The 16,390-nt window shown below is 54.6% G+C and overlaps 2 protein-coding genes across 2 annotated transcripts; both read right to left on the reverse strand.

Moving 5' to 3' along the window:
• Positions 1-2,405: 2,405 nt before the first annotated feature.
• On the reverse strand, positions 2,406-11,647 carry LOC118994703 (cryptic protein-like). The gene is made up of 7 exons (XM_037057362.1): positions 11,566-11,647; positions 6,254-6,527; positions 5,801-5,850; positions 5,309-5,467; positions 4,464-4,578; positions 4,247-4,356; positions 2,406-2,681 (listed from the first exon to the last, which is right to left on the reverse strand). The coding sequence occupies exons 1-7, from the start codon at positions 11,645-11,647 to the stop codon at positions 2,578-2,580; spliced, it is 894 nt and encodes a 297-aa protein (XP_036913257.1). The 3' UTR covers positions 2,406-2,577.
• A 466-nt stretch (positions 11,648-12,113) lies between these two features.
• Positions 12,114-14,901, reverse strand: PTPN18 (protein tyrosine phosphatase non-receptor type 18). Its single transcript, XM_037057702.1, has 3 exons — positions 14,262-14,901; positions 13,884-13,958; positions 12,114-13,712 (listed from the first exon to the last, which is right to left on the reverse strand). The coding sequence occupies exons 1-3, from the start codon at positions 14,428-14,430 to the stop codon at positions 13,645-13,647; spliced, it is 312 nt and encodes a 103-aa protein (XP_036913597.1). The 5' UTR covers positions 14,431-14,901; the 3' UTR covers positions 12,114-13,644.
• Positions 14,902-16,390: the final 1,489 nt, after the last annotated feature.

Here is a 16,390-nt window from a genome sequence, read left to right on the forward strand (position 1 = left end):
CTGGGAAGGAGGTGGCAGGCCCTAGGACCTGTGGGACCCAGATGGCCAATATCACGGTGGGGCAGAGTCCTCCCAGAGACCAACCATCTCCCTGAAGTAGTTTTGAAGGGCCCTGGCCACCCTTTCGAGAGTTCTGAAGCCCGTCCTCTGCACACGTCGCCTTGTCCCCACCCCCACCCTCCGGTCCCCAGAGCCCACTGCCCCTGTACCGGCCCTCACGACGGAGGCAGGAGGCACAGCTGGCCCAGGACTGGCTGGTCCAGCACCAAGGCTCCTGCCAGTGGCATCGCGTCCCTTCCCCAGTAGCAGGTAAAGCGAGAGGACCTCCTGGAACATCAACGACTCAAAGCCGAATTCAGGCCGAAGGCAGTGCTGCCTGTGTGGCCTGGAGGCCTAGGTGCGGACTGGCTTCTGCAGGCAGCAGGGCCCGAGCATTGCCTAGAGGTGGCTCCTGAATGCCGCACCCCCCCCCAGCTTCGCCCCCCCCCACACCGGCAGGAAGAGTCCACTGCTTCCAGGCCAGAAGGGGGACAAAGCTGCGTGGGGGAGGGGGGGTAGCAGGGCATCTGCTTTAGCTCTGGGGTGACCTCAGGCGTGGAGCCAGCTGGGAGATCTGGATGTCCCCATTCCTGCCCAGTGTCCCCGAGTGGTCGGTCCCCTCAGTGAGGGCACCGAGTGAACAGTGCGGAAGGCAGAGAGCCCCTGACGGCTCCCTTCAAAGGCGGGGCCCTGGGCCCTGTCAGCGTGAGCAAAGCCAGGGCCCTGGAGGAGGCCCAGGCTGGCCAGGCGCCTCCATCTCCTCCTCCCAGATAAGAGCAGCGACACGTTTGGGGAGGGGCCCTCTTCTGTCGCCTGAGGAGTTTCTAGTTTTCAAGGGTCTCTCTGGACCCCTGGGGGGGCCGTTAACAAGGAAAGTGCCTTTTATCCTCCAATTCTTCACGCCCCACAGAAGAAGGTGGCAGATTCCTCTCACAGTTTGGGGGTGAGAGTGAGTGTTGTTCCTTTCCGGGCCGGCGGGTACAGTTTTCTCAGTTTGTTATGTAGGTGAATGGATGGGCAGAGTAGACAGACAGACAGACAGACAGGTACAGAGAGATAACACAGTTATTTGTTTTTTTTCTTATAATCAAGGAATTATTCTGTTAGGAGGACCCATAATCCTGGTTCCTAATTTTCTATGGAAAATGTGAATGAGCGATTTACAGCCTGGATATTCACATGAATAATCAATGAGTCTCGACTTTCCTTTTGACCAAGACTGTAGCCTCTCGAAGGTGGGCGGTGCCTGGTTCTCGGGTTCCTCGGTGCAGCAGGTGACAATAAGCCCACGTGCCTCCCTTCCGCCCGTCCCCCGCACACCTCACCTGGGCATGGAAGTGTGGAAGACAGGCATTGTGTGAACACTCTATAGAGCGAAAGCACATTCACCAAGTTCTTAGGGTGCACCCACAAAGTCCATGGGTGGTTCGTTTCTGTGACAATTGTGCTGAATGTATGGCACTGCTCAGCGTGCACTTGGAGCTATGTAAAGACTTGGCTGTCAAAAATCACCGCTGCCCAAAAAGTTCAAATTTGTCTCAAAATTTGAATAATCATTTTCCATGTCAGCCCTTCACTACACCTACCTCATTTGATCTGCATGGAAGGTGTCAGCCCCTTCGAGGGCATCTCTTCCCTCAAAGACGCTGTCCCTGCTCAAAGGATCAGACTGGTTTTTACTCGGGAATGCTGTGCACAGACCCCAGGTCAGCCTCCTCGCCGCGGGAGGGACGCTGCTTCGCGTGCACGGTTGGAAACCAGGCCTGTACCTCCGAGGTTCGAACCTGGCGGCAAATCCTCACCCCTGGGCTGCGGCAGATTTCGGGGTTGTAATCAGGGTATAACGAGAGCGGTTTGTGAGGAGGTCCAGAGGTGGGTGTGAAGTCCGCCAGGCCGCCTGTGCAGCCCGAGTGGTTTCTGTCGGAGGTGCCCCCAATTCTGCGGGTCATCCCAGGCTCCTCGCCCGCCAACAGCCACGAGTTCAACTCAGGCAGGGCACAGGTTTGAAAGGAAGTTTAACCAACGAAGTCCCTTCTGTTAAATTCCTAGCAAATCAGAGGATGCGGTTACACAAACCTTGTACAACCCAGGGTGTTCCAGGTGGGTTTACTGGTCCATCTAAGCAAAGTCATGAACCTAAATGAAGTTGGGATGGGCTGCCTGCCCACTCCAGCAGCCCGCACATCTCTGGAGCATCTGCACATGGGGGCTGGGGGGGCTGGAAGAGGGGGTGCCGGGGGCACCCACCCAGTCTGCCCCACATCAGCACAGATGCGTGGGGTAGAAGTGGCCGGGTCTTCAGCGCTTGCTCACGTGTGGCCAAGTCATGTGTCCCAACACACAGCTCAGGGAAGCAGACTCTCTGCTGAAAATGTTTATTGACACAAACATTGGCGTGTCGCCTCAGTTCACATGAATCGGAACAAAACAAATACATTACTCACAACACAGGAAACTAAAGAGGACACACAGGACACACTCAGCAGCTCCAGGGGGGTGGTGCTGGGTCCTCACAGGCCCTTCGGCGGGCTCCCCTTCTCAGCCCACACGTGGCAGCAGGAGGCAGGGCAGCAGGCTGAGCAACACCAGCAGGCCCCGGGCGCTGCACCTGGGTGAGTGTGAGCTGAGCCAGTCTCTCAGGTCTGAAAGTGAAACCCCAAAGTGAGCGGGTAAGACCCTGCCTGGCAGACCCGCTCTCGGGGTGAATGGGACGTTCACGGCTACTCTGACAAAGGCCCCTTTCAGCTCTGCCTGCTGCTTGGGCTCTGCCTGGCGGGCTGGACAAGAGAGAGAGCCCCAGCATGGCCTCGGGCGCAGCTCAAGGAGTGTTTAGCTTTTCTGTCCATTTTCCGGGGTCAGAAATGCTTGTGGGGCTGAGGACGTCGTCATTAAGGGAACAGACACGGGTCTCAAGTGGCTTCCTGGAGAAGCCCACCCACTGGAACAGCACCCATCGAGGGAGAGCATGCCAGGAGGGCTTGACAGAGGGTCTGCCCTCTCTCGGGCAGCCCACCACCATGTCGGTGCCAGCTGGGGCCAGAACCTGTGTGGGCAGCCTCCTCAGTGGCCCACAGCCCCCCGCCCCCCGGTTTGGCTCTGGACCACAGATGTTGGTCTGCTTGTTGGTTGGTTGGTTGGCTGGTTGATAGGTTTGTGCCAGGAATGTGTTTCTAAAACTTGAATGTGAGCCCTAGCCAGTGTGATTTGGTTGGTTGGAGTGTCTTTCTGTAAACCGAAAGGCTGCAGGTTTGATTCCCGGTCAGGGCCCAGGACTGGGGTGTTTCTCTCTCTCACCGGTGCTTCTCTACCCCTCTCAAAAATCAGTGGACATGTCCTCAGATGAGGACAAAAAAAAAAAATTGGCCCTGTCTGGTGTGGCTCAGTGGATTGAGCACCAGCCTGGGAACCAAAGGGTCTCTGGTTCGATTCCCAGTCAGGGCACATGCCTGGGTTGCGGGCCAGTTCCCAGTAGGGGGCGTGTGAGAGGCCACCACACATTGGTGTTTCTCTCCTTCTCTTCCCCTTTTTCTAAAAATAAATTAATAAAATCTCTTTATTATAAAATACAACCTTTTAAAGAAAGAAAAAGACATACGCATCCCTATGTTCATTGCAGAACTACTTACAAATAGCCAAGATACGTAAGCAGCCAAGTGTCCATCAATGGATGAATAGAATAAGAAAATGTGGAGATATATATAATTATTCAGTTATAAAAAGGGAAGTCTTGCCATTATTAACAATATGGATGGACTGTGAGGACATTATGCTAAATGAAATAAGTCGGACGGAGAAAGACAAATGCCACATGATGTCACTTATATGTAGAATCTTAAATGAAGAAAGGAACCGAACTCACATACAGAAACAGACCTGTGGTTGCCACAGCTGGGGGCGGGGCGGGGTGAGTGCGAGGGGAGGGGTGTTGAAAAGGGTGAAGGTGGTCAGTGCACAAGCTTCCAGTTATAATTCGTGGGATGTAACGTACAGCGTGGCCAGCATGGTAGATAATAACACTGCATTGTGAGCTTAAAAATGATAATACACTATGTGACTCACAACAGATGTGACTTCCCTGAGGGATGGCTCAACCCAGTTTGTTCATTTCTGTGCCGCCTGGCACACGTGGATCTATGAGGATCCGAGTGTATGAAGGAGAAACTGCATGCATGCGTGGACCGCGAGCACAGGACGCAGGTCCCCTTACCGCAGCGGCCCGGCGTCTGGCGGGGGAGGCAGTGCAGGGCGCCGAAGACGCACCTGCACAGCCGGCAGCCGCGCAACGTCCAGGATCCGTGCACCAGGGCGCCGCACTCGCTAAGAGGCCGAGACACTGCGTTAGTGCCGCGCGCCCGCCCCGCCCCGCGCGCGCCCGCCCCCGCGCGCCCGCCCCGGTCCAGCGGTCCGCCCGGCTCAGCGCCCACCTGCGCCTCTGGTCGTGCTCGCAGTAGCGGCCGGTGAAGTGGGCGGAGCACACGCAGAAGCTGCCCAGCACGCAGGTGCCGCCGTTCATGCAGCAGCGCGGCGGCGGGGGCGCACCTAGGAGGGTCGCGGGGGCGTCAGCTCGGCGCGCGGACGCAGCCCTCTGCGTTAGATCCGCCGGAAGGGGGCAGGACGAGGTCGCCCGGGAGGCAATAAAATTAGCCCCTTGCTGAGAGTGTTTGCTCAGGTAAACCCAGCTTGTTCGTTAGAGGATTAAAAACAAGCTACCTGGGGTGAGGGCGGGTCAGGGACAAGTCGGAGGACGGGACTCGAAACCCTGCCCCCAGCAAGTAGGGTTTTCTTTCTTCCTTTCTTTCACATGTTAAATTCAGGCTGTGACACAGTGACAGTGATTGAAGACAGGCCTCCCGGGAGAGGGCCACCCACCGATGCAATGACGCCACCCTTCCCCCCACGCTCCCCTCCGCCAGAGGGACCCCCTGGAGACGTGGGGTCTGGAGCCCGAGAGAGGCCGCTATTATCTTAGGTTGGGATATTTGTTTTCAGTGCATTTCAATCAGCTCTCTGGACATGAGAAAAATACCCATTAAGAGCAAATGCAACGCTTTACCAGTGAAAGCGTAAAACTTCAGAGCCAAAGAACACCTCACTAGGAAATATTTTTACTTTATAACGTATCATCACTTGAAGATGATAGAGTGCTCTGTTGGGTTTCTCTGTTGGGTTTCTCGTCTTAGCCTTAATACATCCCGGGTTTTGCAGCCCCTGACTTCGGACTCCGGCAGCTGAGATGACCGCCAAGGCCTTAAGGCGGTGTGGGACTCACGCTCTCGGGAAGCCCTGGCCTGGGGAGGCACGTCCTGCGTGCTCCCGTTCACGTCCCTGAGGTCGTCCCACGTCCAGTTGAGTGCCTTCTGCTGGAGCCTCTGAACTGCGGCGTTGTTGATTTCTTGTCTGATGCCCTCATGATTCTCTCTCTGACAACCTTTTAAAAGCATTGCAAAGACGAGCCCTGGCTGGTGTGGTTCAGTGAACGGAGTACCAGTCTGCGAACCAAAGGGTTTTGGCTGGATTCCAGCCAAATTCCCAGTCAGAGGGTGCAGGCCTGGGTTGTGGGCCAGGTCCCCAGGAGGGGGTGTGCAAGAGGCAACCACACAGTGATGCTTCTCTCCCTCTCTTTCTCCCTCCCTTCCCCTCTCTCTAAAAATAAATCAATAAAAATAAAATCTTTTTAAAAAATTGGAGATATGAGACTGATAATGATTGAGAAACAACTGTGCAATAAAAATTAAAATACAGTAAATAAAGGATGTCTTACTGTTTCCCAAAGGAGTGATCTGTAACACCAGACTGATGGTAAACAGAAGCCTGGAATATTGAAAGAAAAGCATTGAAGTTTAAAATATAAAAAAAGCGTAAGCAGATCTTTACATATTTGTAAACTAACACAATCACATGTAATATAAAGGTATATATGATGTTTAAGGGGTAATGTGCAATCATTTTGTAACTTACAGACTTTACCACATTCTGCCATGCATAATGTGCACTTTTTTGCCCAAAGTTTTGAGGGGAAATGATTGCGTGGGTGTAATAATCCCGAGTGCAATGTGCACAAAAACGCAGGTGCACATTGTGTTGTCATCACTTAGAAGATTTCTAGACCAAGAAGGCACACCGTGCCACATTGGGAGGGAGCGACCTCGCCCGTCATTCTGGAGACTTTTAAACCTCCCTCCAGGCTCTCAGATCCGATGATTCCTGTGCTTACCTAACCGGGGCGCTGCGAGCCATCTTCCCCCCACCCAGCGGGTGGCAGAGTCCAAGCCTCTCGTCGGATGCAATGAAGGTCACTTTACCAGGAAGTGGAGTCTGACGGTGTTTGTACTGGAGCCACTGCTTGAGGAGACCGGGTGGGTAAGAACAGAGGACACAGGTATTCCCCACCTGCGCCTGCTCCACAGGAAACAACCTGAGCGAGATCTCTGAGTTCTGCTGAGGGAGCCCTTTGGCAACAGCCCGTTGGGACTGTCCCCTAAGTGAGACTCAGCTGGGGGCCGGGGGTGGGGACACGGCTGATTCTGTGCCCGGCCACAGGGACAGTGCGGCCGGCAGCCAGAGCAGCAGGAGTGGCCAGCCCTGACGCAAACCACTGGTAACCAAGGCAACACCTCTTTCCCTCACTGGGGGGGGGCGGGGTGTGGGAAACTATTAAAACCCCAACACAAACAAATAAGTTTTCATAGGAACATGGACATTTTGCATTGTAGCTGCGTATCCCGGGAGATGGGAGGGGACACGGTGGTGCTGTGTGGGACGTGCCCAGCAGACGGTGGTCCCAGAGCCTGGAGTGGGTGGGACACTTTGAGCCCTGCTGTCCAAGTGCCAGCATTCCCTCGGATGCAGCCTTCTCTCTGTGCCCAGCGCGGTGGTCAGCGCACTGCACACGTCACTCGGGTCACAGAGCGCCGCCTTGGGGAAGCACTGCTAGCAACCCTCATGGAACAGGTGAGGCAGCTACGGCCTGGAGCTGTTGGATCTTCCCAGGACAGGATGCGCACAGGTGGCATGAGAGGCTCCAAGGGGACGGCCACCCCACCCCACCCCCATCTGGGATGAGCCTCTCGGAGCCCAAGGAGGAGGTGTGGTCTGGGAGCCTCTTCTGAGACTTTGAGTCTCGATTTTTCTTGTTGCCAAACAGCGACCAGAGCCCTTTCACCGGCACCAGAGAGAACCCCTTGCAATGTGGACGCAAACGGTCCTGTGATTTTAACAGAAAACTGCTTCCTAAAAACAGTGTGCTTCCTCCCAGGATAATATCGTCTTGGTTCCTGATTTCATTTTTTATTTTTATTTTTTTATTTCATTTTTTAAAGATTTTTATTTATTTATTTTTAGAGAGAGAGCAAGGGAAGGAGAGAGGGAGAGAAACACTGGCCCACAACCTAGGCAAGCGCTTGACTGGGAATTGAACCTGCGACCCTTCAGTTTGCAGGCTGGTGCTCAGTACAGTGAGTAAATGTTTAAACCTTTAAATGTGAGGCTCATTAGACAGGTTATGAAACGCACCAACAGCGCATTGGCAAGCCTGGTTGCGGGGAGGCCCCCATTGCCATTCCATGAGCTTCGGAGGACAGGGTGGGACCAGAGGAACCCAGCGGGCAGGACAGGCAGAGCGTGACACCTCGCGCCTTCATGAAACATCTGTAACTGGAGTCACGGGCAACACCCTTTGAAACCGAGGGATCACTACCTGTTAATCCCACAGTTCAGTTTTACGTAAAAGTGAGTACGTTTTAGGACTTTAAGTCACTGAGACTTGGCTCACCACGCCTACGACCTAATGGCTCGCCCCCTAAAATGAAACGGAGTCCCAGCTCAAGGAGTGCCTTCTCGGAACAAGAAGTGTGAAAGCTCTTGGTTTACAGGATGCTACGGAATCCAACCCTTGCTAATGACATTTGAAAATCTAAAGTAGTATCTAAGATGTAACTTTCCCTTACTTTGAACTGAACGCACATTGTGGACGTTTTCAGATTTACGAAAAGGTAGCTCAAGCCTCCCATAAACCTGCCTGGGTTCCACAGTGAGATATTAGCCAGTGCCAATCTCAGTTATTTCTCCCCCCGTACTTTTTTTAAAGCAAATGTGAGACATCGTGATATTTCCCCTGTCAAATAAGGTTTTGAAAACAGGCACTTTGTCACGGCGAACGACCGAAATAGGGAGGGAACGGGAGGCCAGAGACAGCCCCGGAATGTCCCCCCTCCGGCTGTTTGCTTAAGACCTGAAGTCAGCTCTCCGGAGGGAGAGGGCTGGCAGCTGGGGGTGACAAAGTCGCTGCGGCCTCTTTTTCAGCAGCCTGTCACTCGCTCCTGTTGACTTAAAGGCCTCGTGAAGAGCTTTGCGTTTCACTGCGGAAGAGGCCCGGTTGGCTTGGTTACAGAGGCCCCGCGGGCGGGCGGCCGGAGGCCCAGCCCAGGGAGGGGCCTCCGTCTCTCGTTATCACTGGTGAGCAGATAAGACTGGAGCCAACTCGGCGGTCAGACCTGCAGCTCATTTGGAGCTGCCCTGAGGCGTGTGGGAACAGGGACACGCTGCCTCCGGACTGGAGGTCTCCCGCCCCTCCTCTGGGTCCTTAGCACATCAAACAAAGGNTGTTGACTTAAAGGCCTCGTGAAGAGCTTTGCGTTTCACTGCGGAAGAGGCCCGGTTGGCTTGGTTACAGAGGCCCCGCGGGCGGGCGGCCGGAGGCCCAGCCCAGGGAGGGGCCTCCGTCTCTCGTTATCACTGGTGAGCAGATAAGACTGGAGCCAACTCGGCGGTCAGACCTCCAGCTCATTTGGAGCTGCCCTGAGGCGTGTGGGAACAGGGACACGCTGCCTCCGGACTGGAGGTCGCCCGCCCCTCCTCTGGGTCCTTAGCACATCAAACAAAGGCTGGTGGAAACGTCCTGCATCCAATTAGGTGCGAAGGGATTGTCTGAGAGCGACGTTAAAGCAGGTCGGTCCGTGTGCGGCTGCTCACTGGGTTCTCACACTGCAGGCCTTTCGCTCGGAAACCCCGGCAGAGCTGAGAGCCACAGTGGGATTTTTTTTTTCCTCATCAGCCCAGGAGACTGGTGCACAGTCAAACCTGTGACTCTCTGCCTACGTTCTGCGTGGCTGGGTGCTCCCGAAGATGGGATGCTCTTTCCAAGCCTTTGCTGCCAGCCCTGAGCCCAGCGCCAGGGTGCCCTGGCGCAGAGCAAAGTGCTGTTTGTGTGCGCAAAAGAATAAATGGGCTCTGGCTGGTGCGGCTCGGCGGACTGAGCACCGGCCTATGAACCAAAAGGTCACCAGTAGGGGGTGCTGGGGAGGCAACCACACACTGATGTTTCTCTCCCTTTCTCCCTCCGTTCCCCTCTCTCTGAAAATAAATAAAAAAAATACTTTTTAAAAAAGACTAAGTGGATTATCATACTTAGAATCCACTGAATGACAAAGGACACATGGACAATAAGGTGGGGGTGGAAATGGGAGGGAGGTGGGGAGCACTGGGGGGAGCAGGGCTGGGTATATAAGACAGAAAACTGTACTTGAACAAGAATTAAATAAAAAATAAAAATAAATAAAAGACAAACTCATATACTAAAAAACAAAAAAGAATCCACTGAGTGAAATCGAAGAAGAGGACGGCTTGGGGGTATATGATGGGGGGGAGGAGCAAACTTCTCCCCCCTCCAAGTTCTTCTGGCTGGTCTACTTGTGGGCGAGGTTAGCGAGGGAAAAGTAACCAAACTTAAGACACATGTGGGTGGGAAGCCTACGAGCCCAGCAGAGCCAACAAGCCCACCCTCAGGAGAAGTGCAGAGACAGAAAAGCGGGTGGAGGCATATAAGGCAGTCTGCATGGGGCGTGGGGCCGGCCGTGTGCCTTGGGGGCCACAAAGGCCCACCGCAGGGTCGGCAGAGCAGGAGTTCAGTGGAGAGAAGTGTGTTCTGCCTGCTAGACAGGCCACGAGCGGTAAGTTCTCTCTCCTCATCTGGTGTGGTGGGCAGGGCTCCTAATTCAAGTTCTCCAGGTCGTTGGGGGGCGGGAAGGGCAGAAGTTTCTCCTGAACCTGCAGCTGAAGTTCCCTTTAGCTCAAAACGATCTGCTTACCACAGAGGGACACCTTGGGGTGACTTGTTCTGAACCCCCAAAGTTCTCTCCTTGGAAACTCACCTGGAAATTTCACATTTCAGAATTTAGGCTGGTAGATTCTTCGGTTTTTAACTAATTTTTATTTTTCATTTATAGTTGACATACAATATTAGTTTCAGGTGTACAACCCAGCAATTTGCCCTGGCTGGTGTGGCTCAGTGGATTGAGGGCCGACCTGGGAACTAAAGGGTGCAGGTGGAGGCGCCTTTGGTTCCTGGTGTAGCTGGAGGTCAAAGTTCTCTCCTCTGCCACCTGCACCCTGGCAAAGCTGTGGCTTGAGGTTTTGACCCGCCCTCTCTGAAAGGCAGCTGCGCCTCTCTGAGGGGGATGGGAACATTTTGAGTGGGTTCTGCAGTTATAAAAGGCTTCAGTTTAGGCTTTGGGGCATGTTACACATTTTTTTAAAAAAATAATAATTTATGCCCTGGCTGGTGTGGCTCGGTGGATTGAGCGTGGGCCTGAGAACCAAAGTGTCGCTGGTTGGATTCCCAGTCTGGGCACGTGCCGGCCACATCCCCCAGTAGGGGGCGCGCGAGAAGCAACCACACGTGGAGGTTTCTCTCCCTCTCTGCTTCCCTTTCTCTAAAAATAAATGTACAATCTTTTACAATAATAATAACTTATTAAATTCTACAAATAATGCCTGACTCAAAATTCTGCTAAATTCATGGTGGTGGGGGGGAACCCAAAGATTTTTTAAAATGGACCCTACTCTCCATGATAATTTAAACAAATAAGATAGGACCGGTGGCTGGCCAGGCCCAGTTAGAAGAAGATGCGGGGCTGTCAGCGGCCTCCTGGGCACGGTCACATCGGAGGAGCTCCTGACGATCAAAGGCTGAGTGGAAATCCCCTGCCCTCTTTCCCTTCTGAGCACGGCCACCCGCTGCCTGGCCGCCCGCAGCCTCTTCGCACCGCGCGTGGCGTTTCTGAAGGTGATGAGGTCTGTGGGCCTGGGGTGAGTGAAAGCGGCACGGAATGGAGAAACTGAAACAAAGCTTCACCTCTGCGCCAAACAGCTCTGCTCGGGGCATTAAAAGTCAGGACCCTGGTGCCAGGCACGGCCGCCTTCGGTCGGAGACTCTGCCGGTGAGACAGGCCGGCGGGCCGAGGCGGGAGCCCAGCCGCCGTCCCTTCTCCCCAGCGCGATTAGCAGCTGGGCTGAAGGCGCGGCTGGCGCAGGGTCTGCGACCTGTGTTCCCTTTGCTCACGCATGTGCGAGAACAGGACAGAACAGGACGGACGCCCTTTCGGGGACCCCGCTGCGTTTCAATGCCAAAAAACGCAGCCTTGGACGTTTAACAGGCTGATGAGATATGCGATGCAGGAAGCGGCATGTAGTTCCACTGCGCAGGCGCCAGAGTCCCCACCTGTAAGTACCAAGACGTCACCTCCCCACCTTGGACTCCTTTCAAACCGTTCCCCAGCCCGCGTCTGGGGAGCAGCCCATTCTTCTTTTCCATCAGGGCAAACTCCCTCATGCCCTTGAAGGTTTCTTTTTGTTGTTATTTTTTAAAGATTTTATTGACTTATTTTGAGAGAGCAGGGAAAGGGAGGGAGAAAGGGGGGAAGAGAAACACTGATGTACGAGATACACGGATGCAAGAGAGAAGCGTCCAACGGCTGCCTCCCATACACACCCCAAATGGAGGCTGAACCCACACCCCAGGCCTGTGCCCTGACTGGGAATCGAACCTGTGAATTTTTGGTTCGCAGGCCAGCACTCAATTCCCTGAGCCACACCAGCCAGGGCTCCTTTCTCTTATGATGACGTAAGTCATTGGACTTGAGGCCCATCCGAAACTCAGCGTGATCTCAAAGTGTTTAACTGAATTACGCCTGCAAGACCCTGCATCCGAGTCAGGTCACCTGCACCCCAGAGCTGAGGTTCGGGCACATCTTCTGGGGCCCACTGTTCCAAGAAGAAAGAATCTTAGAGCCAAGAGCTCTGCCACAAAAAATTTATTTAGAAAGTCACAGAGGTAGAAGTGAGCCAGCTGGGCAGCATGGACTCAGGCAACAAGTCACAGAAACAAAAGAAGGACCCTTGCAGTTTAGGAGAAAGGCAAAGATGCACCCCTGAGGGGAGGGGAGGGGGAGGGGCACAGAGGTGGGGGGAGAGAACAGGAGCATGCAGGCTCCTTAAGGGGAGCTTATTGAGATCTTAAGGGCTTTAATTTGTCTTCCAAAGGTGGGGATTTTAGGGGTGGTCTCAGGAGAGGATCTCAATAGGGTTTTCATCAGTTTTCCAGGGGTGTCCCAAACGGTTGTGGTCCCTCCCACAACCCTGGATGCAGCTGGCCAATTGGCTTGAAGTTCATTTGTCTCTGCTGAGGGTAGTCTGCTGAACTGGCCACCCATCTGTCCGACTCATGGTTCGTCCACCCGGTGGAATCCTGTCTAAGGGGCAAGAGGTCCCTCTGCCCAGCAGGGGTCTGTCTGAAGGACCTGCTGACCCGCACCACGCACCCAGCTGGGAAATGGTCTGGAGAGGAGGGATTCTGCCTGGCTCCTGATGGTCACCTGAAGGCCTGTCCACCTGTCTGGGCCACTGACGGCCTGGGGTCTCCCTGGCTGTCTTTCCCACAGGAGGTACGTCAACTTCTCTGCAAAATGTGGGTTCCGTGAGGTTGGAGACTTGTTCGGGCCTGTCCACCTGTCTGGAGGTCCACCCATCTGCCCAGCTGGGAGTTGGCTGGCTGACTGGAGTGTCTCTTTGGGGGAGGGTCCACACAGCAAGCTGGGAGACAGCCCACCTAGCAGTGAGTCTGGCTGGCTTGTGTCTGCTCAGCTGCAGACATCTGTATCTGTCTGGGAGTTTGTCCAGCTGGGGATCCATCTGGCCGGCTATCTACCTGGGAGAGGGGAGGGCTAACATTTTGCTGGTCTCTCTTGCTGGGGCTGGCCTGTCAGGCTGTTTGCTGGTCTCTCTCTCTGGCTGGAGCTCCATCCACCTGGGCTGGCTGTCTAGGGGTATGGCTATCCACCTATCCAGGTCAGGTGTCCATCTGTCTGTCCGTCCATCCGAGGATCTTGTCACCTTCTATCTGATATCGGCCTACATGGTTTTGTCATGCCAGGTTTGGACCTGTGGGAATGGTGAGGGAGTCTGTCTCTCTATGGCATTGGCTGAGTGAGGGAGGGAGGTTCCAATACCGACATGAACTCCTCTTTATTACGTGGTGACAGGGACAGTCTGCAGGGGCCCATCTGTGCATCCTCCCCTTCACAACTGGGAGGCGCCTTGGGGTCGAACCCATTCCTATTGTTCATCCTTTAACTGCCAAGGGTAGCTCGGCCAGCCATCATCTGGTTACCTCCCCTGGTCTCAAGCCTCGAAGTCTATAGTCACAGGGACAAAGTCCCCACATTTCCCACCCTGAGAAATTTTATTTTGATTTAGGCCTAGTGTTCCCGTTCCCCAGTAAAGCACAGCCTTCAGTGGTCCAGGCACCCACGTGGAGCAGCAGGGCAGCCCTCACGCCTGAGTCCACTCCGCAGGAGGGTCCCGGGGCCCTTTGGGCCTCCCGATGCGCACGTTGAAGCCTGGGGAAGGAGGAGCACAGAGGTCTCAGGGAGAAGCTGAGAGGCAGGCAACTTGGGTAAGACCACCCCCAAGCCCTCAGGCTCCCCTGCTTCCCTGCAGCCGCACCCACAGCGCTCCGGAATCCGGTCAACGCTGCAGAGTCCCAGCCACTTGGGCTTCGTCTGACTTACCCAGACCACCCGTCTGAGCTCCATTGGCCACATCCTCGTAGGCGCCAGGCCCAGTGGGGCTGGGGTCAGCGGGAACTGCAGACAGGAAACCAGCCCCCTGCGTCAGTTGCGGCAGGGAGTAGGGGGTTTGGGGGAGGAGGAAGAGGCGGGGCGGGTCCCAGAGCTCAGCCCAGATGAGGTGGCTGCCCTGAGAAAGGTCCCCAGCCTGGGGACTGCGGTTTGGACAGGGACACTTCCGGTAGGACAGTTCCGGTCATGACCTGCGCGCTGGTCGCAGCCAGTCGGGGGCCAGGCTGGCTTGGGGACGGAGGCCCAGCAAGAGGGTCCCGAGAAAGAAGTGGAGCCGACCCTCCGCACCCGTCCCGGCCGCCGACTCACCGCGGCCCAGCAGCGCCCCCTGCGCGTCCTCCGCCGGTGTTTGCGGCCGGCGGGCGCGCGTCATCACCTGGCTGTAGACTGGTCCCCCCTCCGGGCTGGGCACGGCGGCCTCCGTCCGGGTGCTAGGAGGAGCCTTGCGCTTCTGCACCACCGCGTACGTGTCGGCCATGGCGAGGGCTTGGAGCACGGAGCAAGGCCTGTTCCTTCTCGAGACACGCCTGCCTGAGGGGCGGAGGAGAGGAAGTGAAACCGCTGCAGGAGGGAGGGCCTGGTGGAGACCGCACTGGGCGCAGTTTCCTTTCCGCCGGGGGCACGCGGTTGGGGCAGGGGAGTGGAGAAGGGGACGGCCCTGGGGGAGAGACCGAGGTCACTGGGCAGGGGTCTCTCCTTTCTGTGTCCCCACTGCTATGGGGGACAGGGCAAGGGCATCAGCCTGGCAGGGGATGGGACAGGGTGTTGGTGTCGGTGGAGTGTGATCACTGTTGGATGTCAACTAGGAGAAAGCAGACATCTCCTAAGATGAGCTCCTAGTGGTTCCGATTTCAGAAAAACAGCCTACCAACCATTTCTGCTCAGGGACCGCCCGGCAAACTGAGCTTCGGAGAGAAGTCCACACTGTTCCGGCCTCTAGAGGCGCCCCTGGGGTCCTATTTCAGCCAATGAGAGTCCATTGGAGCGTCACCTCTGACCAATCGGAGTCACTCTATTTTTTTTTAAAGATTTTATTTATTTATTTATCTTTAGAGGGGGAAGGGAAGGAGAGAAGGAGAGAAACATCAATGTATGGTCGCCTCTCCTGAGTCCCCTGCTGGGAACTGGCCTGCAACCCAGGCATGTGCCCTGACTGGGGATCGAACTATGATAGTGTGGTTCGCAGGCCGGCGCTCAATCCACTGAGCTACACCAGCCAGGGAAGAGTCGCTCTATTTTGATGGCTCAGGTTCGTGCCTTCTGGGCGGATCAAAATGTGAGGATGTGGAGTCTTCATTTGCCTGAGGACAGACCAGTCAGGGACCAGGAGTGGGGGCTTCTGGCTATATAAGCCAAATGCCCTCCAGCCCTCAGGGCGTGTCCTATATTTTCGGAGAGTGCATGGGAGGGGTGCTGAGTTAATGACAGTTCAGGGAGTGTCAGTGTAAGAGTGCGCAGCAAGCTATAGCCACAGAGGCAGTGGGATCTGTGGGGCTAAGGAGTCGCGTTGGTGCGTGGGTCCCCAGAGCTCAACTCAAAGAAAGGGCCAGTGAATCAGAACGGCCAGAAAGGGTCAGGTGTTTCAAGTGTGAGGAAAAGGTTAAAGTCCCAGCACGCAGGAGAAATCAGGAAAGGAGGCAAGAGGGCCCGGAGCCGGGTGTCCGAGGAGTCCTCTGGCAGAGGACTGTGTTCGTTCTTTCTCCTGAGCCTCGTGCTAACCCAGGGAGAGACTTGCCATGCAAATGAGACTCTGTACCACACCCTGGATGAGACGCGTGTGGCGCCCCTGGAGAGAAAGGCCTTTGAATTGGTAACCTCGTCTCCCCTAGAAGAAAAGTAAAAGGGTGTGGCTAAAGCACTTTTGAGCTGAAATAAACATATACAGAGAATTAGGGGGTAAGGGCACTAATTTCTTTAGACGTAGAACCAATGAAAATAACTTACGAAGAGAATAAGCCATGGACAAGCGTAAAACATTACCGGTTGTGAAAAACATAAGGGATGAACCCAGTAATAAATTAGAAAAATTAGAATTTTAAAAGACCACTCTGTAAAGATAACATTTGACAAAACGACCAATAGAGATTTGTACAAGATCTTAGAAAAGTGAATTTATTACTCCCTTAACATTAACCGCTGTGGTCCCGGACTGCAATCCCGACTGTATTACTGCCCCGTGCTCATCCGCAGTTTATGTCTGGTTCAGGGGTTGTTTCTCCCCCCGCCCAATCCGTCTTGCTGATAAGTCTAAATGTTTGTGGAGTTTCATAGTTGAAGAAAAGTATTCTCCAAAGATGTGGGGCCTATTCAATTTTCTCTAGTCACTTAGAGCTTTCCCCCGAGGAAATCTATAATTAATCGGCATGTAGGTGGATACGGTAGCCTCTGAAACTGAAGCCTTGTTTCAGGATTGTAAGGCTTTCCTAGACAAATCACAA

The sequence above is a fragment of the Sturnira hondurensis genome, unplaced genomic scaffold, assembly GCF_014824575.4.
Source record: "Sturnira hondurensis isolate 20B ecotype Veracruz unplaced genomic scaffold, ASM1482457v3 Scaffold0009719, whole genome shotgun sequence".
NCBI lineage: Eukaryota > Metazoa > Chordata > Mammalia > Chiroptera > Phyllostomidae > Sturnira > Sturnira hondurensis.

Excerpts from the sequence above, each read along its gene's own strand:
- PTPN18 (XM_037057702.1), bottom strand. The coding sequence starts at position 14,430 with ATGGCCGACACGTACGCGGTGGTGCAGAAGCGCAAGGCTCCTCCTAGC. Across the intron at positions 13,959-14,261 it reads GGGGGCGCTGCTGGGCCGCG|TTCCCGCTGACCCCAGCCCC; the intron begins GTGAGTCGGCGG and ends TCCTGTCTGCAG. Across the intron at positions 13,713-13,883 it reads AGCTCAGACGGGTGGTCTGG|GCTTCAACGTGCGCATCGGG; the intron begins GTAAGTCAGACG and ends CTCCTTCCCCAG.
- LOC118994703 (XM_037057362.1), bottom strand. The coding sequence starts at position 11,647 with ATGAGGGAGTTTGCCCTGATGGAAAAGAAGAATGGGCTGCTCCCCAGA. Across the intron at positions 6,528-11,565 it reads CGGTTTGAAAGGAGTCCAAG|TCTCACTTAGGGGACAGTCC; the intron begins GTGGGGAGGTGA and ends CCCCCAGCTGAG. Across the intron at positions 2,682-4,246 it reads CCAGACGCCGGGCCGCTGCG|ACCTGAGAGACTGGCTCAGC; the intron begins GTAAGGGGACCT and ends TTTCACTTTCAG.